Genomic DNA, 25,883 nt, shown 5'->3' with positions numbered 1-25,883 from the left:
TTCATTGACGTGGTCGCTCATCTCCATGTAGAAGATGCCGTGATAACAGCCAGTTGACACGAATAAATGACGCACATGTCGCTGTTGAAAATGGGGTGTGTCATTGTCTACATTAGAACTAGGTGACGACGACTTTCGTGTCTCTGAACGGCTTCACTAAAAGTAACAATGAACATTTGATTCATGGCGAATGCATAGCAACAGCATTTATGTTAAAAAAAATAATAAAAAATTATACATTGAAAATATGTCGTGACCCTCTAGCAGAACAAGTGAAACGCAGACTGTAAAGGTCTTTGATGGAACTGAAGATGACCGTCGGAGCAAGGGGTTGGGGGGTTGGGTGGGGGAGGGTAGAAGGAGTCGATCTCAGGAAGGCTCTGGGGTTTTCAGCGAACCCTCGTATCTCGGCGTATTACTGGCGACAGAGAATCATAATCATCAAATCCCACTATGAGCAGATGAGTGAAAAACAATTTTAGATGTATCCAGTCAGAAATATTTAGATATTATCCGGAATGTAAATTTATTGGTTTTAAAAATAATATACAGCCCAAATTTGCATTTTGGTCCTCTTTCTACCCATTTTTTTAGACTTCTGTATTCTTAATAATTAGAGTGTAAACTTCAGAGAATATGTATGTAATGTAGAAATGACTCAGGCCTTGCATGTTGTCAGATACAGTTAAACCTGAACAGCCTCATATTTCAGATACAATATGTACAAAATTATGTATATAAGCATATTTATGTACATGTAAGCATCTGTTTGGAAATAAGAACATAAATAAAAAATACTAATCCTCGAATCCTGGTACACCTAACTGACCGCGTCACGTCTCCTAGACGCCTTGGCCTGACATGGTGGGTCCGTGTACACAAACTACTGAAGAGAGGGGAAAGGGTGTTGACTGAGACACTAATGTCGTCAAAACGGTCCAAAAATCCAGTCACAATCTGAAGCAACATTTCAATCAAACACATCCTTCATCAATGACAGAATAAAAAAAATTAGAAAAACGATTGGGTATTTTGATAACACAACTTCAAAGCTTTTCCACAAACGCCCTTTTATGAAACAAGACTCATTAATCACTCACTCAACAATGACGTCATTGGCAGTTTTTGTTGTTGTGACCACACAGCCCAATGACGTCATGGCTGATTCGATTAGGTCCGACAGCCATGGGCCCCCAGACAGTCAGCAGGGTTCGGCAGTGTGATCTACAAAGGGATCGATAATAGTGTACATTGGACGCCGTCAAAATACAGACGATGCCGTAACGCCGTGTGTGAGTAGTAACAGCAGCAGAAGCAGCAACAGTAGCAGTAGTAATAGTAGTCGTAGTAGTAGCAGTAGTAATAGTAGTCGTAGTGGCGGCAGTAGTAATAGTAGTCGTAGTAGCAGTCGTAGCTGGAATATTGCTGAGTGCGGCGTAAAACCAAACTCACTCACTGGTGTCTTTTGTTGTTGAAATATAACTTATCCATCTGGTATAGAATGGATTATTCACAGATTACTTCGATAAGGCTAGAATCATTCGAACTGTGGCAAATACCACGGAGGTAAGCGGTGTCCACCCCAAACCGGAAGTACCTAGGTGGCTGCTGTTGGTCATGCATGTTGCGGCCACCCGGTGTTGTGGTTGTATTACATCGTTTGTTATAAGATATGTGTTTGTTACTATATTTAGACTGAGAGTCGTGAGTAATGTGGAAGCTTCCAGCTCAGTAAATCCTGACAGCCTCGGTCAACCGTGGCCACTGTTGTTGCTGGGTAAACATTATCATCACTGTCGTAGTAATTGTTCTGTCATTGACTTACCATCCTATACACAGTTCTACACCGAATTAATCTCAGAATACAGTTGTTTGTTGTATCACATTTCTTCGCTGATCTTGGTTCAACCAGGGAGAATAGAAGACGTAGATTATCCCTGGCTCAACCAGGGAGAATAGAAGACGTAGATTATCCCTGGTTCAACCAGGGAGAATAGAAGACGTAGATTATCCCTGGTTCAACCAGGCAGAATAGAAGACGTAGATTATCCCTGGTTCAACCAGGCAGAATAGAAGACGTAGATTATCCCTGGTGCAATCAGTCAACCAGGGAGAATAGAAGACGTAGATTATCCCTGGTTCAATCAGTCAACCAGGGAGAATAGAAGACGTAGATTATCCCTGGTTCAATCAGTCAACCAGGCAGAATAGAAGACGTAGATTATCCCTGGTTCAATCAGTCAACCAGGGAGAATAGAAGACGTAGATTATCCCTGGCTCAACCAGGGAGAATAGAAGACGTAGATTATCCCTGGTTCAACCAGGGAGAATAGAAGACGTAGATTATCCCTGGTTCAACCAGGCAGAATAGAAGACGTAGATTATCCCTGGTTCAACCAGGCAGAATAGAAGACGTAGATTATCCCTGGTTCAATCAGTCAACCAGGGAGAATAGAAGACGTAGATTATCCCTGGTTCAATCAGTCAACCAGGGAGAATAGAAGACGTAGATTATCCCTGGTTCAATCAGTCAACCAGGCAGAATAGAAGACGTAGATTATCCCTGGCTCAATCAGTCAACCAGGGAGAATAGAAGACGTAGATTATCCCTGGTTCAACCAGGCAGAATAGAAGACGTAGATTATCCCTGGTTCAACCAGGCAGAATAGAAGACGTAGATTATCCCTGGTTCAATCAGTCAACCAGGGAGAATAGAAGACGTAGATTATCCCTGGTTCAATCAGGGAGAATAGAAGACGTAGATTATCCCTGGTTCAACCAGGCAGAATAGAAGACGTAGATTATCCCTGGTTCAACCAGGCAGAATAGAAGACGTAGATTATCCCTGGTTCAATCAGTCAACCAGGGAGAATAGAAGACGTAGATTATCCCTGGCTCAACCAGGCAGAATAGAAGACGTAGATTATCCCTGGCTCAACCAGGCAGAATAGAAGACGTAGATTATCCCTGGTTCAACCAGGCAGAATAGAAGACGTAGATTATCCCTGGTTCAACCAGGCAGAATAGAAGACGTAGATTATCCCTGGTTCAATCAGTCAACCAGGGAGAATAGAAGACGTAGATTATCCCTGGCTCAACCAGGCAGAATAGAAGACGTAGATTATCCCTGGCTCAACCAGGCAGAATAGAAGACGTAGATTATCCCTGGTTCAACGCTGATTGATGCCGGGTGACCACTACATGCATGACAGACAGCAGCAGCCACCTAGGTACTTCCGGTTTGGGGTGGACACCGCTTACCTCTGTAGTATTTGCCACAGTTCGAATGATTCTAGCCTTATCGAATAATCTGTGAATAATCCATTTTGTACCAGATAGGTAAGTTATACTTTACTTATTGTTTCAACTTAGAGATTGACACGAAACATTACCAACCCAATTTTCTCGCTGGAAATATATAAATGTGATTTCACCTGAGTACATATAGCATGTTCTCGGCAAGTTTAGGCTCTTTTAATTTACTCTTTTGAACGAAATTGAAGAGCTTCCGGGCCATAACTAATACTGAATTAATAGACCAACATTAACTTCGAAATAGTCATTCTTACTAGTGATGTCACATCAAGCGACATGACAAACACGACTGATTATCACTACCGTACTTTTGTGTCACTTTCAGCTTCATTAGGTTATTTGAGGATTTGTATCACTTGTGTAAATAAGAGATATTTAACAAAAACTACACGAGTTGATGGCAGTTGGCTGTGTGAACCAATGTACCGTCAAAGATGTTGGTGTACCATTGTCTGGATAGTTTGTGTTTGAACTGTGGATGTGGTCAAGTTCAGATCCTGTTGTTTTTTCAGCCAACCGGAGTGAGTGAGTGAGATTGGGTTTACGCCGCTTTTAGCAATATTCCAGCAATATCACGGCGGGGGACACCAGAAATGAGCTTCACACAATGTACCCATGTGGGGATTCGAACCCGGGTCTTCGGTGTAACGAGCGAACGCTTTAACCACTAGGCTACCCCACCGCCCTTTCAGTCAACCGGAAGAACGTTGGATTTGTTGTCCAGTGTTTCAGGAAGTGGGTGAATGATAGTAGATACAAGTGACGTCAACACGGAATATTCAAGGTCAAGGTTGCTTGTCGATCCACGACTGGAATGTAGACGCGTTTGGGCAACACCACTGGGGAGGGAATCAATTGTTTTATGGTGCTCTTCGCAATATTACAAAAATATAACGAGGGCAACACCAATGTGGGGAATCGAACCCTGGTCTTCAGCGTGACAAGCGGACGCTTTAACCACTTGGCTACCCCCTCAAACAATGAGGAAGGCTAGTGATTAAAAAGCTTGCTAGCTTTGCCAATAAGTTGAATAACCTGGGTTTGTTACCAAAAACAGGACTTGGGACACCAGAATAGGGCTTCACACACTCTACTCTGGTGGAGTCTCTAACTTGCTGTTCATGAAGTGCTCAATTTCACCACCCTCCAGGGAAGTTGGTTTCAACTTTCCAAACAAGTCTCAAAGACCATATGGCCCGAAATAACACTTCATAATGAACACATCCATATCACATTTCAATCTCTTTTAAAAAAATCTATATTCTCCTTAAATCTTTTCCTCATCAAGTCATATTCCTTGCTAAAACCAGGGATAATCTACAACGTTATATAGTCTCCCTGCTCAAACTGACTGTATTGAGTGAGAAAGTGTCAGTATCAAACTTCTCCATCAACACAGATGACTGTCCTACGACATTATCCACTGTGCTAATGCACATTCATCAGTCTTCCCTCTGGTCAGTAAACAAAACATGACATGTTGTAATGAACATTGTTTATTTATTCATGTAGCAATTGACTTGAAGCATTTACAATTCCAACAAACATTTAAGTCCGTTATCAACATATTTACATAGTATTATACATATCTCAATCGTCAGGCCCGACACAGGCTGTAAGAATCAATCTGTATCTTTATGAGCATGCTAGTCCTGATGATAACCTTGTTCTGCTGACACATGTCACTGTCTCCCTGCTGTGGGCGTGTCAGTCAGTCATGGCTTCACCACCCACAGAGTCTTACCCAGTCACAGGTCGACATAGCCCTTAATCTCATTCATGCAAGCACATTTGAAAATTTGACTTTTTTCCTCAAAATGTTTTACAACAATATTTATTCCCTTTTTCATAAAATTTGAGAAAACCGTAGATTATATTATTATAGGATTTTCTTAACAGTCTTGGATAATTTAAACTTTTTTAAGTCATGATGTAATCCGCCAGGCAATTCAATGAATATTCCAGAAGAAAATGTTTCAGGAATTTACCTACAAATGAATATTACTGCAACATAGCATTAAACGGTGCATGGCACAGAACATCCTATGAAGCAGTGTCATGGTTAGGTTCACCTACAGGAACAAGAAGAGTGACAGCATTCAAGGCTGTTGACAGTCGTTCTGTGGGGGTTGGTACTTTGGGACAAGGTGCACAAACGTTGAACGGTAAGTCTAGACAAGGATCACAGGGTTGTCCAAGGGGAAATCTAAAAGAGGTCTTTACCAATTTACAAAAGAGAACTGAAGTTGGCCAAAGTTGGGTGTGGCCAAGCAGGCCAGTAGTGAAGGGTGATGGCCTGGTTTATTAAACATCTAGATCTACTGAGAATGATCGCCGTCACAGGTTTGGAATGCTTCTTAATCCTGGCACCTCGAAAGATACCATATCTTCACCATATCTCTCGCACATGACATCAATCAATAACTCAACCTTCATCGGAATGAATGAATTTTCTATCAGAATGAAAGGAGGTGAATCCTTTTTTACTATCCAAAGGGTTAAACCGTATCAGTTTTCAAAGTGGAAATATGTTCTTGGAACCAAAACCTTATTGTTGCCTTGTTTAGCAACATTTGGGTAAGGATGAGGCCCCCTGAATGTTCATGTTAAACATGGCAGTATTACTGAACGCAAGAATGAACTGCCTAAAGTGGTTCCTGTCGTGTTAAAATGACTAGTCTTACCTCAATCGCAACCTTTGAAAAACAGCAATGCCCAACAAGGATATTCCTTAAGGGATATATATGACGGATATTCCTTAAGAGATAAATATGAATAGGATACGAGTATCAGTACAAATTTTCCTGGTCACATAGTACAAGACATCTGACAGTGTGGCCAGAGAACTACTCTCATGTCAACTTATATGACTTTTATTCGTTTAGAATGATATTCATTTTCCCGGAATCAATGACCATCGTCCATACAATGACACGAAGATGTCTCTGCCATGTCATACTGGCTCTTGGTTTCATAATGAAAATAGGAGAACACCTGTCATAACACTAAGAATATGCAACACAAGTCAAGGAACAATCTCTATGTACAGATTCACAAGTCATATTGGAAATATACAGTCACCGTAAGGGGGTTAAAGCTTGTTATCATCCACAAAGCTTATATCACACTGTGTGAAATATAAAACATATACACACTCGCATAAAATACTAATTATGCCGAGTCAGCACAGGCAATGCATACAATGTCATACATCAGCCAAGGATATAATACACTATATATATACATAAGCACTCGGTGATCACGGGTCGGTCAGCCCCTGCTGGACCCATGTCCATCTGAGCTCGAATATCTCACTTCAACCATCACCGTACGGCTTGGTTTGCATCAGTGTCAGGTCAGTGGCAACCTCAAAATGTCCATCTGTAGTGTACTCTGTTTTGTCAAGGCATTACAGGATATGCACACTGTACTGGGGAACAGGCCATGCACAAGTGCTTACAGATGTTAACTCTCACCAGCACAGGCACATTGTACATAGTGCTCTGTACCCAACACAGGATCTACACATGGTACTCCGAGCCGACACCCATAGCGCTTTCGTCACATGTGCCGCATAAGGTGTCCCTTATCTTTATCCTCTACGGAACCCCTCCACAACGTTTTGACCCTTAAGAGCCTTACCAGTTGGAGCTCAGATGGACATGGCTGGGCGGCTGGTTACTGACCACTAACTGGACACTAACTACTACTACTACTACATCGCAGCAGCAGGTCCGTGTTCTCACATGACCTACTGCCACCAATCACAGTCAGACAGTGTAGGATGAAGGCCCTGACCTTACATCAGTCAACAGGAAGTCTCGCCATATCCTTGCAATACTTTCAACAACTCACCAGTGATCTTTCAAAACACTTCATGATGAACAGCACAGTCTATAGAAGTAGATAAAAGTCCAACACAGTGAAAAGCAAGATATGTCAAAGTCAAGATACTTGTTAGCATATTTCATAAAGGATTGTAAGCATAGTCACATGGATGATTCCAAAGAAGTCCCAATGAAGATTTCCAGAAGTTGTAGAGTACTGTACTGTACGAGGAATGAAAGGCTAAGCTTGATCTGTGTGTATAGTGAAGGACCACGGGCGGAACACACCAGCACAGACTGAAGGACTGGTTCCTGTTCGGGAAGCCTTGTGATGGTTCCGGGTTGTGGCATCTGCTGATCCAGCCATATGACAATGATATCATGAACAGTTCTCTATGATTCTCCGAACACAGAAAATTGATCAGTTCTGGTAAAATGATGCTCCCAGTCCACACGCAGCGGGGCGGGAAGTAGGTTGACCGGGCGCAGTCAAAGTATCCCATCCCATGGCCATGATCACGCGTGAGCTAACAGCGTGAGGCTGTGCTTGAAACTATCAAGCTTAACTGGGTGGATGCATGATTCTATATTCATGTATGATGAGCAGGGTATGCTAGGATGAGGACGAAGGAGGCTGGGGCTTGGGCAGGTTCAGTTTCGACAGCGTCTCCTGCGTGGCATTGGCCTTGAGAACCCCATTCTCGTACTCCAGCTGCCCGATCTTCTCCATGAGGTCCTTGATCTGCTCCTTCAAGACCTCGACCTCCTCCCTGACTGCAAACATCAGGTGACTTTTGACCAAGTCCTGAAATACAACAAGCACATATTAGACAAAGACATATTTCATGTCACCAAATTCGATACTTGTCTGGGCCATTTCAGAAAGTATTATGAAGGTTTCGCATAAAAAGCATTGAAAATATATATTAATGGCACATGATGTTTTTCATTGTTTGTAAATTTGACCTCGGTTATCATCCTGAGCACATTTAAGGGCACCAAGAAGTGGCTTCTAGCTATCTTCACACTCAGTTGCTACTCAGGATGCTCATCATCAACTGAAACCCACTTAACTTCATCCATCATGAGCAAGAAGAGGCATTACTGATACATGAAGTATCTACAGGAACGTTTAAGCACCAACTTGGCAGCGGTAATCAATAATCTTCAGACACCACACTCTAACACACTTCCTCCACAAGCTGTTTACCACAACCGTGAACCACCAAGTGACAGAACACCACCGAGTGAGTGAACACCACCAAGAACATCCAGTGTATTTTCAAACAGTTACCTCCATTATGAGAGCAAGCCTCAAGGACCAGTCATAACCAATGCCAACCTCTAGCTGCCTGACTGGGCTCCCACTGACTCCTCCAATTCTCTTAGAAATCTTTCCTAAACTGATCAATAATTTGCGGTCAAGTTGGTGTGATCCCGAACCTCCCTGTTGACCGACTGTACTCTCGCCACGGCAAAAACCTGGTGGAAAATAGGCCACTAGAGGATGCGGGGAACGAGTAAGCAATGTTTTGACTCCAATAAAGCAAATTGCAGAGGGCGGAATTATAAGCCTAGCCTGTCCCTAGAAGAGATGCTAGGGATGAAGGAATGCAGTTAACATGGCCGTGTCTGATAATGGCTAACTATCAATAGACCAAGTCAGTGAGTGATGACTGTGAAACAAGGTCAGTATTCAATGAAATTCATGGAGTTTGGACAGAAACGAGGAAAAGATTGCTGCCATTAGACTGGGATGATGGAGAATGTGTTAAGTGACCATCTCGGATATATTAGATTCATCTCCCTGTGAGCTTTACCTGACCGTATCCCCTAATGGGTAATAACGGTCATTAGTGCCAGACATGCTTCTCAGCTGGAGATTAATGACTGTTTACGTAGTCTGTCCTTGAAATGCAACCCACCATTTTCCTTGCAATAAACTGGACCATTTACCAAGGTGCTACCACTTATTCACCCACTGAATTAGAGGCTGTATTTCAGTCTCAGACAGATTATACAATAAAGGATACATCACACATTTGGGGAGAGATGATTGATCGAATTACCACTGTATTTCTGTCACCCAGACAGGTTAAGAGTGAGTCCATAGGGTCTTAAATATGCAATACTAAAACTTGAAAGCACCCACAAAGGACAGTTGTGTTAGCTTAATGGTGATTATGATGATTTTTAACAGGAGTAATTGTTAACACAGGTCCATAGGTCTAGCCTTGTCTACCTCGTAGGCTTCAACATGGATTCAAACCAGGCTTTCTTTAACAAGAACATGCACTATCTGCTTGCCCACCCCTCATGGCTGACCGGCCAGTAAGGCAGGGAATACCTGCTTGTATCACATGAGACATTTCTGTATGGCTGTCAGGCAATATGACATGTTATAGTACACCTATCTGTGTCACTGTGCACCAAAATAGCTCGGATGATTGATGGCCAAGCTGTGACAGGTCTACTGACATTCTATCACCGACCAGGCAGATCTCTTGTCCATATATAGCTGTCTTGTACAGAAGGGAGTGGACCCAGAAGATCTATTCTAGTGATGAGGATGGAAGTGACACTAGCCTGAGGCAGGTACTAAAACAGGTATTCAGGACCACATCAAACAGGACATAGCCTTCTACACGTACTTCTCACAAGACCTAACCAATTGTCGAACATGTCTAATTCTTCAACATTTAATCATTTTTAATCAGCGACTGATGAAATGTTGAAACTAAAATGTGATATTTAACTCAGAGAGTTTAAAACATATTTATATGAACAGTTAATAAATTTCTGAAGGAGCATCTGGGTCATTCAAGCTGAGCTGAATTGCACACATCATACTAGTCAAAAAAATATATGATAAAAATTTTCATTCTGACTGCCTACACCAAGGAGTGAGAGCTGGAAATCCTTCTTCCGTGGGTCCCTGTGACCAGGGCTGGAAACTCATATGGCAATCCTAGAAGGTCGACACTGACTGTGTGTCCTTCGTAAACTTACAAACCTCTTCTCCCACTTGATTTCCGGACTTACAAAACTACAATGTCATTCCCCAATATTGGAATGAATTATTTAAGCAATCTAAACGCTTCGCCAAATCTATGTTCCTATCCCCTACAATGCATTGCCGCCATCATTTAATGAATGTTGGAAAAAACAGGCATCTTCCGTCCCAGACATTTTATTGTGAGGAACGCTGCCAAGTATTGGTAGTGTCAGCTATCTGCTGCAGGCAACCCTCGGAACCCGCAGTGCCTGGTCTGCCTACAACCACCTGCACATGTTGCACTGGCCGCCTGTTGCTTGGCGCTGCATGGAGATGTGCATCAGTCAGTGCACATGTTGCAGCCCAACACTTCCTGCAGTGTATGTTACAACAATGCACTTTTTCCACATAGCTGTGTTTGGCTCTGCATTAACAGGTCAACATGGTGACGAAGGCTTTGAAACTTTGCCAGGTTTCCACAACATATTCCTCAGCAACAGTAATTCCCAGGAAATAGGAAAATATCATTATTTCTTAATCAATGTCAAGCAGGCAAGAAATCCAATGTTGTTACCTACTCTAAATGAAAATCAATGAAAAATGTACAACTTTGGCTCTATCTAGCAAACCAGCTCGGAGAATATGGGATGAGAAACCTTTAACCCATTACCAGAAAAATCCAATCTGACCACACTCTGGAAAATCACAACAAACTTTCAATGATTTTCTTTTCAGGTGCCTAGAGGGTCCCCTAGCCACAGCAGACCTGGTCAGGCTGCCAGTGAATTAATCATATGTTACAAGCATTCTGTTCATTCCACTTCACAAGGAGCAATCAATTTCGTTGTTGTCTGGTAAAACTGCCATATTGCATCAACAGCAAATTCTGCCTGGAGTCTTGCTGTGTTAAAATAGCATGGACCTGTTTTTATCCTTGACAGGGATTACGGCAAATACGAGGAGTCCTTAGTCCGTGAAGTCTAAACCAGAGTTTACAAAGTGGGCTGAACTAATTGCTATAACACTGCTTGAGTTCCGCTTGTAGCGGCTTCCATTCAAATACGGCAATACCAAGCTGTTACGTAAACTTGCTGTTAATTATAGAGCTATTCCAAGTATGGAGGCTGCACCAAGTGCAGACGGCTTATATCAGAACTCCACAATACAGGGCTGGATCAACTATTACAAATTCAAGGACAAACTTGTGTTAAAGACATTGAGTGAAAATTAACAAGCTTATTCACATTATACATCTGTCATTTATCTATCATGACTAATTTAAATCTGTTTGTGTTTTTAAAAATGTAGGTATGCCTGACAATAACTGTAACCTACTGCTGATCACGATCTGGGATATTAGCATTCTCTCATGCGTGAGCAGGACTCAGGTTTTCCTCTTTCTATATATAGCTAATGTGAAGGAACAGTTACTTATAACAACATGTGACACATCGAGGACAGTGAAATCCCCACTGTGTATCTATGTCAGACAGTTGGGGGTTTTCCAGACACGGGTTGTACATGCCGCTACACATATGTATTTGGTACAACCTTGAGGTAATCTAGGTCAAGTGAGCAGCCCTACTGCCAGGTAATACGACCAGCCTGCAGATAGTCCTTCCTCAACATGGAGAAGTTTCCATCAATCTACTGTCTGATGACATTTAGCCATTACAGAATTATTCAATTTGTAATTTGATAGCACCATGTTAACCTGTTGACAATGAATAATGGAAAATCAATTTTCACAAATTGCCAAAATCTCAGATTCCTCCTGTAAAAATACAGCTGATGACAGGAATAATACAGCTGACGACAGGCTCATGAACTGATAAACCTCTGTCCATGAAACAATCACAACAGATTGGTTGACCATCTTATCTCGGAGATAAACCCTGTCCAATATGTAAACCACAAACCCACAATACCACAACATAGTACATTACATAAACAGCAAATGTCTACATCCAGAGCTGAAGATTACATTCAGAATGCCCCACTCAGGTTATCATGGATTGTTAGGTGTCAAAAAGTCCACCTGGCCGTGGAGAGTAAGGGTCGTGATTAGTGCGTGTCTACTTTACATAATGCTTGTTATGGCGAGGTTATCTGTCTTATCAACACAACCAGCCCCGCGTCAAGCACGGACTACACTTACTGCCAAGCACACATTGACAAACAAAACCATCAATGGAGTAAAATTGCTGAACAAAATAGAGCAGGTTCCATGCATTTCTAAATTATTGATTGACTGAGTCATGCCTGATGATGCAATTTTAGGTTAAACTGAAAACAAATAATTCCTTTACAAAGCAAGCATTAAAGTCATTCAAGACATAACATGCAGAAAATATTATTAAAATTAGAATTGGAAAATAACAAAAAATGGTAAATTAAGAAAATCATGCATAATAACTGAAAGACAGAGGATAGACCAAGAGCACTACTCACAGCAATTTTCATATCTAAAGTCCTTATGATGTTAGTGGGGTCCCGCCGCAGGTAACCTACCGCGTTCTGAGACATTGTCGTTGACATTGACTTAGGAGCAACTGCACAACTCATGGTTACTGGTTCTTTTGACAATCTAAAGTCACAGCTTCTCAAACTACCAAACAATCTTCAGTAATCTTCACGTCAGCTAGCTGCTCAAACTCAGTGAGGTTTTATCACAACACAGCTTATCACAGGTCCTCTCTCACCGCTGGCCTAAGCATTAACTAATGCGGCTTGCTTCGCCACGATCTAAATATACCTCTGAGCAAGCCTCTAGCCTAAGGACAGCCCTGGTGGTGTAACCCTTCCTGTTGCTTAGCAGTTCACCAAGTCCCGCCTCCCAGCTCGGTGACCCCACCCAGTGCCCTATATGGAACAAGATGACACCTTTGTGTCTTGAATGTGTCATCTGTGAGGACCAACCTCCCTCCGGATGTGTATTTATAACTGCAGTATATAGACGGCAGATGATTGCTGTGACGGCAGCACTATTGATCTGAAGACATAGGATTGCCCTTTCCCGTTCTAGATCTGGTGAGCACCATGTTCTATATTCAAAACTTCAAAGGAATCAATGAATCAAAGATCAGCTGATTGGATGAGTCGATAATGAGACATGCATGTGGTTTCCTCGGCTGTACTCGGTGTCCAGTGTTTGACGAGTACAGAGAGGTGACGGTCACAGGTTACTGGTACATTACATTGTTTATCAGTACAGTCCAGAGTGCTTAGGAGGGTCGATGCCATAGTATTTGAATCTAGGGTCCCAGAAATATAGGCATTAGGACAAGCACTGCTTGACTTTCATTTTTGTATTTGAACACAATCAACTTTTTATCAACTTTTAACGCTCTATGCAATAAACAAGAAGTTGTTATCTACATGTATATACTTCATTATAAATGATCATGTTCTAGTTTCTACAATACTGCCATTGTACACAACACAAAACATTTACATACAAATACTTGAACAATCTGGGATGAAGATGATACCACAAAACATTTACATAATATGCAATACAAACAAAATGACAGTTTCAAATTCTGTCCCCAATTTTCCTTGTTCCACTGTTATTGTTTAGCTAATAGTAATTATAAATGTGTATCGGTTAACTTGTGTTTCTGGCATTCCAGCCTGCCATGACCCTCCTTCACTGACATCAACTACCAGCATCAATTGACCCACTGAACCACGGAGCACTGAACCAGAACCATGTTCATGTCTCTACAACCTGTTTGTACCAATCATTCCACATTCCATTTAAACATCTGATTGCATCTGGCGCCACCGATAAACATGAGTGAGTTGTTTTACGCCACTTTTAGCAATATTCCAGCAATATCACAGAGAGGGACACCAGAAATGGGCTTCACACATTGTACCTATGTGGGGAATCGAACCCTGGGCCATCAACATGACAGCAAACACTTTAACCACTAGGCTACCCAACAGACAGCAAACACAATCCCAGACTGCTCACCAGCAAGTAATTCACATTATACATATTGGATCAAATATACAGAAATATGCCTAAAACAAGTGAGAAAGCCAGAAACTAAACATCCAGTGATGGGAGATACACCCTGAGTTGTTTGTTTGGTGCTGAACGTTTCACTCAGCAGTGTTCCGGTCACACGACTGGTGTCTGTGAAGGTCATCTGGACCAAACAAACCAGTGATTGATACAATGAGCAACGTCCACGCCGTCGCGGTATAACCTTGGTCAGTTAGTTCCAACTAACCATCTAAGACTGAAGCAATCAGCCAAGTCCCACGCACTGATGCCATATTCAGACTGAATTCTTACCAATAGTGGTGGTCCAGTTAATTGAAATAATCGAAGATTGGTCGCAGTGACTAAGCGACCAAGCAATCGAACATGTTTTCTCGTAATCGAACACGACCAATCTTGGAACACTTGTTTGCATTAACAATATTTTTCTCAAGGTTGGTTTTGTCTGTGTCATTAAATTTACATTTCATAAGCACTACAAGCTCGTTCCAAGTCATGATTGAATTTATCTTAAAGAATCCAGGAAATATGTGTTCTTAACATACTAATCATCATTTAAATATGCAAAATTTGCAAATGGACTTTAAACAATTTGCAAAAAACCCAAATTACTACACGTTTTTTCTTTATTTTTCTTTGTGCATTAACAAAAAATAACAGGGACATTTAATAAATGACGCTAACCAATTATTTTCGATGATTGATCAGTTGTAATGGACCAATCATCAATTATTAGATTTCAACCAATTCCCAACACTACTTACCATGATCCCTCAAACATATGAACCCGTGAACCATGTAACTTTACAACTTACCATAGCTTGTTCAATCTTGTTGTCGATGGCCACAGTACTGGAGCCGCTGTAAAACAAAAAACACATCTGTTAAAAACATGCTCCATAAGAAATCATTCTACGATTCTAAGGGACAGTCTGTTTTGTGTACTGAAGTCACTCTGTGTTCACAACCTCCACAACACAGGACTGCCACGACACTATCGACCTGAGCAACCAGTGTCTTAAACATGACAGGACAATTAGAAAAACTTGATATCCTTCAGCTTAAAAAACAAGGACACATTATACTCCAGGTTTGCTGTATCTGTCCATGCACAAATCTCACATGTACAGATCTCACATGTACAGATCTCACATGTACAAATCTCACATGCACAAATCTCACATGTACAAATCTCACATGCACAAATCTCAAATGTACAAACAAATCTCACATGTACAAACAAATCTCACATGTACAAATCTCACATGTACAGATCTCACATGTACAGATCTCACATGTACAGATCTCACATGTACAAATCTCACATGTACAGATCTCACATGTACAGATCTCACATGTACAAATCTCACATGTACAAATCTCACATGCACAAATCTCAAACAAATCTCACATGTACAAATCTCACATGTACAAACAAATCTCACATGTACAAATCTCACATGTACAAATCTCACTACAAATCTCACATGTACAGATCTCACATGTACAAATCTCACATGTACAGATCTCACATGTACAAATCTCACATGTACAGATCTCACATGTACAAATCTCACATGTACAAATCTCACATGTACAGATCTCACATGTACATAGAATGGCAGATCTGGTTATGCCTGTCAATAGTTTAATGGCATAAAAACATGACATCACATAAACATATCAAACATGACATCCCCTAACAAAAAAATATCCTAACTAGCTGTTATATTACAATGCTCTGTACATACATCCTAAATTAAATACTCAAGAAAAGTTAATTTTTTAAAATCCTGAATATTGCACACATCAATGATTTAACATATATTTTGAAAACCTGAGTTCATAACATTATTAGTCTGGTTGAACCATGAAACAAGCAGGATGACCAAATTTAAGATGATGCTCTTGCAAAATTAGTGAGTTAAATAATGACACAGGTATTTGTTTAATGAATCATTTTATGCAGGGTGATAATGTTTGAACAGTGTCAATAAGCAATTTCAACCATTAGTCTCTACACGTGTGTCGATCCTGTGACCGCGATCACTGTCACACTCACAAACAATTATTTAACTGACATTTTATTCAAATCTCAAACATACATTGATGGGCTTAAGTGTTGCTGAACCACACATACAATCAACTGTAATCAACAGTAGGTCACACGGTGTGAACAAGTGGGCGTGTCGCCTCCACAGGGTGGAGTCGTGTGATCAGAGCGTGGCAGCTTCGGCTATTATTAGCATGCTCTGACTCACTACCAGGAAACGAAAGCTGGATCTCCCCACTGCTTTAAGATCGTCATATTTCTACTCAAGCGGATCAGCCCAACGGAAGACTGTCATGTCGGTGATGATCAAGGCCTATTTGTTTGTACCGAGCAGCACTCTTACAAGATCCTGCTCCAAAGTAATTTCAGAGATTTTTAAAAAATGCTTAAAAAATATACATAGAAGACTGCATGTGAACAAAAACAATCAGGATTATGTTATTAATTTGTTCTACAAAGCTCATGATTGAAGTACACAGTGTGAGTAAAGGGTTAAGGCTTTCATCATTATCCCAATGGTAAATGTTACATGTAGGATTCCCGATACTACTGCCACAATGAAAAAGGACACCAGGAGCTCCATTAATTGTCTCTAATTGCTAAAACTAATACATCAACTCTAACCAACATTAAACATTAAATACAGGGATATTATTGTGGTGAGATATTAGCCGCACTTCATGACCTTGTGAAGGAATCATTCCATGGACATCAAGCATCAAGTGACCACGTACCACCCAACCGGTATGTAAATCACCGTACCCAGCACTGGGGCTAAATACCACACTGCACCAAAAAACCACTGCTAGATCTCGTTCCACAACATTCCCACTGTGAGCCTACGACTACCACATGTGCAACCCGCTGTGTATTTCGATGTCTTGATCGCAAGTCTCCTCACACCTTCCATCTCTAATTGACCAAAGTTTAACACACTCTAGCACCTTCCTGTCAAGTCATTCCACGTGTGACGTACTTTGTCCGAAGTGACGTCACCTTCCCTTGCCTTGTACGGAGAAATATAATCGTGTACAGTTGTGAATGGTTCTGTCATTGTTTGCCAGTTACCCAGTGCACGAAGTGGCGCCACACGGCTACCTGACTACCATTGTTTACCTATGCTAGTCGGAATGCCAGATCCATGTGCTTCAAGCACCTCACAATTGAGGCTTTACTGTTGCCAATCCCTATCATCTCATAGCTAGCATTCATAACACCTGCTGAATGCATGTACATAGCTTTAACACTGACTCGATAGGCTATAAATATCACTGTGGTCTCAAGTCCTTATCTAGATCTCTAAACAAATTGTTCAATAGGTATTTCTTAGGAGTTGACAGATGAAAAGTGAACACAATCTAAGCAATATTTATCATACCTTCCGAGACGTTTCGGCATAGATCCTTCTACCACAGGCCAGCAGGAATGTGTTAAGTTGTGACTACTTTATCTCATGTACAGAATGTTCATAATGTATTCAATATACTTATATTTCAAAAAGATAACATAAAAACATATGGGCTAAGAAGAATACTAGTATGTCACAGTTACAGTGATAAAGCATGTCCTCTGATAGATGTATAATATTTTCAACATGACAGAAATTGTTAGAGGCCATGGAAAGTGTTCATACTTTGGCCACAATAAATTTGTCCCAGGTCAAAGAAATATTTTAACATTTAACAATTATATCCAAATACATTTTAAACAGGTTTAATGTCGTACATGTGAATGAACAAAGATACTGGTCACCCAAAACATCCATGTTTTGTACAAACCACCTGTATACACTGGACATGGTGCGTGACAGGTAAATATTGTATGTGAGACATACAACTGACAATTATTGCATTCATTACGTTTTTTCCAAACAGTTAGAGCTATATTTCATGATGCAAGAGACATATTTATTTCTCCACACTCACATGTTGTATTATACCGAGTTAAGCTGAAGCAAATATATCATGGAAAATCTTGATGTTCATTTCAGGGTCTTAAAATTAAGACCCTACCTTTACACAATTTTAAGTGGTGCTTGTCAGGCTGAAACTAGACAGCCGGCTACAGCTGAAAGACGCCATGTACTACACCACCAGGCTATGTTCCTGAGTGTGTTCATTTCTAATCTGCCATGGAAAGCTGACCTCCAGGTTTGCAGAGCACCAGACCTCCAATCCAGGACAAGTTTTCAAGTTCAGATACAGGCTACACACGTCATACAATATGCAAATAGCTGGGAGTGTAAACGGTGAGCATAAATACACGATGCCATTTTGACAAAAACATACTCATTGAATGTAAACAGGTGATGCAAGGCATTCACAAAAACACCTTTATTAAAACACTCCCAGGCCTGAAAATATCGTTTTGAATATTTGGTTGTTGTGTAATTCATCATGTCTACATCTCTAGAGGAACAGGACAGAGTAAAGAGTAAAGTGAACTGCTGACGAAGAATATCCTACAGTTATCTCCCAACACTAAATATTTAATATATAGCAGAGGGTGTGGAACAAAGTAAGAACATTGTTTTTTCTTCAAAAGTGGTTGTAAACTATACTCGACACGTGTCTGTGTGTGTGTGTGAGAGAGAGAGAGAGAGAGAGAGAGAGAGAGAGAGAAAGTGAGTGAGAGAGAGAGAGAGAGAGAGAAGGGGGGTGGGCTGAAGGAGTAGAAGAAAATAGAGTAGACAAGACCTTCACCCAATCTTCAACCCCCTTTTATAAATGACAAGATCCTGAATAGTCAATGGTTCAAAATGTGATCTGTAGACCTATCAGCAGCATCAATATGGCCACCCCCTCAACATGGCCACCCTCCTCAACATGACCCCCCTCAACATGACCACCCCCGTCAACATGGCCACCCCTCAACATGGCCACCCCCTCAACATGGCCACCCCTCAACATTGCCACCCCCTCAACATGGCCACCCCCTCAACATGGCCACCCCCTCAACATGGCCTCACCCCTCAACATGGCGACACCCCTCAACATGGCCACCCCCCTCAACATGGCCACACCCCTCAACATGGCCACACCCCTCAACATGGACTCCTATCTTCTCACAGTCAAGTGATGCATGCCGTCTCTCTGGGATAAACTCACCCTTATGTCTTTGTTCAATTATAGATTTATTGGTGTACTCGCCTACTTGTATTGATTCATCATGCTTTTGTAATTTGTTGGCAACGCTTTGGGTATATTGTTTAATAATCAAATTAAATTACTGCATCAGAAGCCTTCAAAAATGATTGAATTACAGTTTATTTATCAACTTTAAAAAGTCAGTGCCTTCTTTCATAAAGTTTATAAGAAATCTCATAAACTCCACGCCTTCAACCCCTGAAAGTTCAGGAAGTACAAGCATGATGGTTCGGGCTCAAAGCCAAAAAGTAATCTTGTAATATTTTGAGTTTAAAAGTCCTATCGAAAATCCTGGGTAAATGAACGAACAGCATTCCTCGACTGAAAACAAGGCACAAACTTCAAGCCAAAAAATACCACACAAAAACATAGAAAGAGTTTTAACTTACTTAGTGTGTTTTGGATGTAAATTCAGAAATCCAAAAAACTATTGTTAACAAGAAAGAATTTGAATCAGTAGTTAGAGTCAATTCAGTTTTTGACTCAACCAAGCGTGCAACAATGCGCCAACTAACTCATGTGTAGGAGAAAAGCCAAAAGATTTTTTTTATAGATCCAGACTCTCTACATCGCTGATAAGAACCATCTCCACAAAGCTATTTCTGCAACATAACTGTCTCAACTTGTCTGCACTCCTATATATTGAAGTTGACATCATGGCAGTCCTCACTCAGCAGGACTAACTCACTATAGCACAGATAACATCAGCCAGTAGCTGGAACACTTGAGTAAAATATCCATGACTATTGTACCATCTAGGCTGCCAAGACTTACCTAAGTCGTAACTCTACGAAAGCAGCAAAACGACCTTATTTGACTGTTGAAACACCTACTCTTAACAAAGACTTACCTAAGTCTTAACTCTCTACGAAAGCAGCAAAACGACCTTATTTGACTGTTGAAACACTTACTCTTAACAAAGACTTACCTAAGTCGTAACTCTCTACGAAAGCAGCAAAACGACCTTATTTGACTGTTGAAACACCTACTCTTAACAAAGACTTACCTAAGTCGTAACTCTCTACGAAAGCAGCAAAACGACCTTATTTGACTGTTGAAACACCTACCCTTAACAAAGTCTTACCTAAGTTGTAACTCTCTACAAAAGCAGCAAAACGACCTTATTTGACTGTTGAAACACCTACCCTTAACAAAGACTTACCTAAGTCGTAACTCTCTATGAAAGCAGCAAAACGACCTTATTTGACTGTTGAAACATCTACCCTTAACAAAGACTTACCTAAGTCGTAACTCTCTACGAAAGCAGCAAAACGACCTTATTTGACTGTTGAAACACCTACTCTTAACAAAGACTTACCTAAGTCTTAACTCTCTACGAAAGCAGCAAAACGACCTTATTTGACTGTTGAAACACTTACTCTTAACAAAGACTTACCTAAGTTGTAACTCTCTACGAAAGCAGCAAAACGACCTTATTTGACTGTTGAAACACCTACTCTTAACAAAGACTTACCTAAGTCGTAACTCTCTACGAAAGCAGCAAAACGACCTTATTTGACTGTTGAAACACCTACCCTTAACAAAGTCTTACCTAAGTTGTAACTCTCTACGAAAGCAGCAAAACGACCTTATTTGACTGTTGAAACACCTACCCTTAACAAAGACTTACCTAAGTCGTAACTCTCTATGAAAGCAGCAAAACGACCTTATTTGACTGTTGAAACACCTACCCTTAACAAAGACTTACCTAAGTCGTAACTCTCTACGAAAGCAGCAAAACGACCTTATTTGACTGTTGAAACATCTACCCTTAACAAAGACTTACCTAAGTCGTAACTCTCTACGAAAGCAGCAAAACGACCTTATTTGACTGTTGAAACACCTACCCTTAACAAAGACTTACCTAAGTCGTAACTCTCTACGAAAGCAGCAAAACGACCTTATTTGACTGTTGAAACATCTACCCTTAACAAAGACTTACCTAAGTCGTAACTCTCTACGAAAGCAGCAAAACGACCTTATTTGACTGTTGAAACACCTACCCTTAACAAAGACTTACCTAAGTTGTAACTCTCTACAAAAGCAGCAAATAATACCTTCTTTGACTGTTGAAACACCTACCCTTAACAAAGACTTACCTAAGTCGTAACTCTCTACGAAAGCAGCAAAACGACCTTATTTGACTGTTGAAACACCTACCCTTAACAAAGACTTACCTAAGTTGTAACTCTCTACAAAAGCAGCAAATAATACCTTCTTTGACTGTTGAAACACCTACACTTCAACAAATAACTCTGTAAGAACTGTGTTATGGACTGTACATCTCAAACTGCTTGTAGCCACACCGTGCCATCATTATATTCAGCATCAGACCAACAACCACCAACACATCTCCAAACAGCTCCAGATGGCAAGTTAAATCAACATTAGCAGTGTATGAAATAAGGCCCGTCAGACCGCTGAGACGGTCTAGATTTCTGATGGATGGTCTAAATTTACAGCTAGCCAGCCCGATGGTCTGGTAAAAAAATTGATCTTCCATACATCTGATTAAATTCCCCATATTTGGTCTGGTTAAATCAATTTTGGGCTGGTAACATTTTGAAGTTACCGGTCCTGATGTCTGGCTGGATTTTTGGCTTATTTCATACACTGACATTAGGCCATAGGTTGTTACTGTACTGTGTAAATCCAGACAGTGTTTAGAACTGTCCACTTCAGTATTATCTGTCCCTGGAACTAAACATTCAGGGCATCAGACCCAATCATTCACCCCAAGATGCTGCCTCTACCACAGCTCCATTCCATTCAGGGATTATATACAGCTGAAACTTCAAGACAAACTGCTGAAACTGAAACTTGGGTTGCAAGGTGGCGGAACTACTTCCACACGTGAAGCACCGATACTGACAAGGTGACGGAACTACTTCAACACATGAAGCACCGATACTGACAAGGTGGCGGAACTACTTCAACACGTGAAGCACCGATACTGACAAGGTGGCGGAACTACTTCCACACGTGAAGCACCGATACTGACAAGGTGGCGGAACTACTTCCACACGTGAAGCACCGATGCTGACAAGGTGGCGGAACTACTTCCACACGTGAAGCACCGATACTGACAAGGTGGCGGAACTACTTCCACACTTCAAGCACCGATACTGACAAGGTGGTGGAACTACTTCCACATGTGAAGCACCGATACTGACAAGGTGGCGGAACTACTTCCACATGTGAAGCACCGATACTGACACACACGACTAACCTTAGAGAAAACCAATATGAGGGGGAGTCATCTAAAACAACTCACAGAGTTTCTCCTTACTCATGTCTGTCAGTCTAATTAGAACTTTCAGTTTTTATTAGTTGCTCTACAAAATGTTTGGCCTAAGTTCAATACTGGAGGTTGGAAAAAGAAGAAGACATGCTCCAGACGACTACTAGGGATATAGATATAGACAGATATTTGGCCTCAAGTCTGCAGCTAACATCAGCGCAATTTCCAAAATAAATTTAAAAATTCCTCAACAATTACCAACATAATACCATCAGGAACATTCCAATTTTAATGCAGTTTCACCCAATACTGCGTAGGCTAAGGGCATGCAGTCTGAATCATAGATTAATCCCATCTACTAATGAATAGAAACAAAAAGCGTTTTAGTTTTAACAAGATAGAGATAATAGATTTATACATTTCTTAAAAACAAGAGCAATAAAGACTCACATGTTTTCATTGCACCAAATCATGAAACTACCCAAAAATATCTTGTGAAATCTCTTTCTACTTCTTTTTATTTCACGATGTATTTGTTAGTTGGTCAGGAGACATAAAAAGTTATATAGTCCCAGTATACTACACACAAATCATTCACCAACACTAGTGAGTGAGTTTTTCATCGGTTTTAGCAATATATACCATTGATCAACACTAACTAAAAGAAGAATTCTCTAAAGATTCATAAAAGTACTTCCTGTGTTTTGGGAGGGTCCCTGCAATGGACAAGTCACAAGTACCTTGCACACACTGGAAGAGACAGATTTATCAGCAGCAGGAAGGAAGAGTAGGAGGAGGGAAACAATCACCATGCAAGGCGTCATCTCTCAGACTGAGTGACTGAGTGAGTACAGTTAACCCACTTTCCGTCAAATTAATTAGAAACTATGAACCACTGAAAGACTTTCTAATGCCCGGTGATTCAAACATACACAGCCCAGCAGCAGAAACCAGACACTAGAAATTGGGCTTCACAAACTGTAGCCGAGGGGAATCAAACCCAGATCTTTGGTATGAGAAGCAAACACTTACACCACAAGACTACCCACAATGCTACAACAGACATATCACAGGATGACTTAAGCATTTCCTTCCCAAACTATATATTGTTTTTTGTTGAGTCATCACTGTAAACCATCATCTCTAAACTGTATTTCTCATGGAAAGCGACAGACAAGATTAAATGTCTACTTGCCAAAGTTTTATGATGTTTTTGAGTATACCCTCATTAATTTTATGACACAACAAAATTTGTGGTGGATCTTCAAACGTTAGTCCACGCACCACCAAATATCAACTCACTCTCGAACAAGCTGTATATGAAGATGTGACTCAATAGCGGCAATAAAAATGTACCTATAACCAATTTTCATCCAAGATATTTACTGCATAAATTCCTATGTTCAACAGTTAATGTATGGTAAAGCTTAAGATTGACTGAACAATCCATACACTGTAATTGCAAGGTTTAGCATCATAATGATCATTCTCTTCCCACAGAAGTTACTTGTCATATCTTCCCATGAACCTCTGTTCTAATACGGCCATATTTCCCGGTTCTCGTAAAATCCCCTAGCGGCAAAAAAACGCAACACGAATTATCTCCCTTCTTTCTATCCAATCAGAACATGTGTTACATCGACTTAGATCCAACTTGACAAATGCAAGTAAAAACTGGGCCACAAATATCCCTCCTCTGCCGGGGACTTGTGTTGATGTGACACACAAGACATTTAATGGCAAGCTTGTCCGTTGTCAACGAGGGCGATGGAGACGCCATTGATCCGCCATTACATGACTGAGTTTTGTCTAGAATAAAAAACGTTTTGCGCATCACACAGGGGAAGAGGTTCTAGTTTTCCCAAAGCATACGGAAATTACTGAGGCCTTGGTGAAGATCACTTTTGAAACAACGTCGCTGATTGCACAACTAAATCTGATTGCAACCAATCAGGAATCCTGAACACTCGCACCATGAAAGGGCCGTATTAGAACAGAGGTTCATAGGAAGATATGACAAGTAACCTCTGCGGGAAGAGAATGCATTAGGATATAATTCAATTACGAGTGGTTGTAATTAAATTCCAAATATTCATAGCTATACCGTACTCAAAGAATGAGCAGCTCATCGTAAAATGGAACCACAACCTAATAAGCCATCAACTCATCTTTGATGAATCTGTACAGTTCAGTAATCTGAACCAGTTGTGTAGATACTCGAATCTCATGGAAATACTTCTTACAAATTATCGGCACCTTGTGGCGGCAGATAAAAGTCATGGGAAGCATTCACTGGAGATGGATTGTTACAGTATTACAGCTCATACTGAACCTCTCATACAAGAATATTGTTATTTGGCACTGTGAAGATGAAGATCTGAACTAAGCTGGTAATATATAGAGAGCCAGCCACCGAGATACAATGCTGAACATGAATATGGCTGGCCTGACTGTTGCTGTTGAAGGCAGATGCTACAACCATGGCGATGGTCTCTGGTCAGACACTATCTGTAAGCCCTTCCATAAGTCATACCAACATTTGATGATCACCATTTCTCACTTTTGTGAAGCACTGGTACATGAGATGTTGTATCACATGGCCTGTGACCAACATACTGTGTTGCCTCTGACCAACATACTGTGTTGCCTGTGACCAACATATTGTGTTGCCTGTGACGACTACCCTATATAAGTGATGGAGATTTTCCAAATCCCAAGGCCATCCATCCCCATCTGACCGCATCAGCAGCTGACTGGCTGGGGCTGCACTGACGTGAGAAGGTCACTGTAACTTTCACAAGTGATCTCCCAGAGGCCAGTGATAGAGCTACATGAAAAGGTGATTGCTCATACTGGTCCTAGGCCATATGCAAGAAAAGTCCCTATCTTTAGGGATCTCTCAGCAGCAATAAAGGATGTCTCAGCAGCAGTAAAGGATTCTCTCAGTAGCAGTAACGCATGTCTCAGCAGCAGTAAAAGATCTCTCAGCAGCAGTAAAGCATGTCTCAGCAGCAGTAAAGGATCTCTCAGCAGCAGTAAAGGATGTCTCAGCAGCAATAATATTAAAGGATCTCTCAGCAGTGTTATCTAGCTATTAGTATGGCATGTCCCATCCTCCAGACACTTTTGTCCATATGGAATAGCCACAGAATGCATCAGGTGACTAAGAACAAATGAGGCTTATCCTCCTTCCTGACCCACACAGCCCACATTAGACTACCCTCAGTCTCTGAATATATATCATTTTGATAGTAACAAATAAAACCCATTTAGTAGCCCCAGCAAGCTGGGATA

At 41.0% G+C, this 25,883-nt stretch overlaps 1 protein-coding gene across 4 annotated transcripts in view; it reads right to left on the bottom strand.

Moving 5' to 3' along the window:
- Positions 1-4,798: 4,798 nt before the first annotated feature.
- Positions 4,799-25,883, bottom strand: part of LOC124288072 (TSC22 domain family protein 1-like) — a 74,804-nt gene continuing 53,719 nt past the window's right edge. For all 4 annotated transcript variants that reach the window (XM_046724638.1, XM_046724639.1, XM_046724640.1 and 1 more), the window contains 2 exons: positions 14,965-15,010; positions 4,799-7,947 (listed from right to left, as the gene is read on the bottom strand). In XM_046724638.1, coding sequence (XP_046580594.1) covers positions 7,756-7,947; positions 14,965-15,010 — 238 coding nt within the window. In that variant the 3' untranslated portion in view covers positions 4,799-7,755. The remainder of the gene's footprint in view (positions 7,948-14,964; positions 15,011-25,883) is intronic.

The sequence above is a fragment of the Haliotis rubra genome, unplaced genomic scaffold (genome assembly GCF_003918875.1).
Source record: "Haliotis rubra isolate DU_JTF1 unplaced genomic scaffold, ASM391887v1 Scf411, whole genome shotgun sequence".
Classification (NCBI taxonomy): Eukaryota; Metazoa; Mollusca; class Gastropoda; order Lepetellida; family Haliotidae; genus Haliotis; species Haliotis rubra.
The sequence above is the reverse complement of the archived record's forward strand: the minus strand, read 5'-3'. Positions and strand labels throughout refer to the sequence as shown.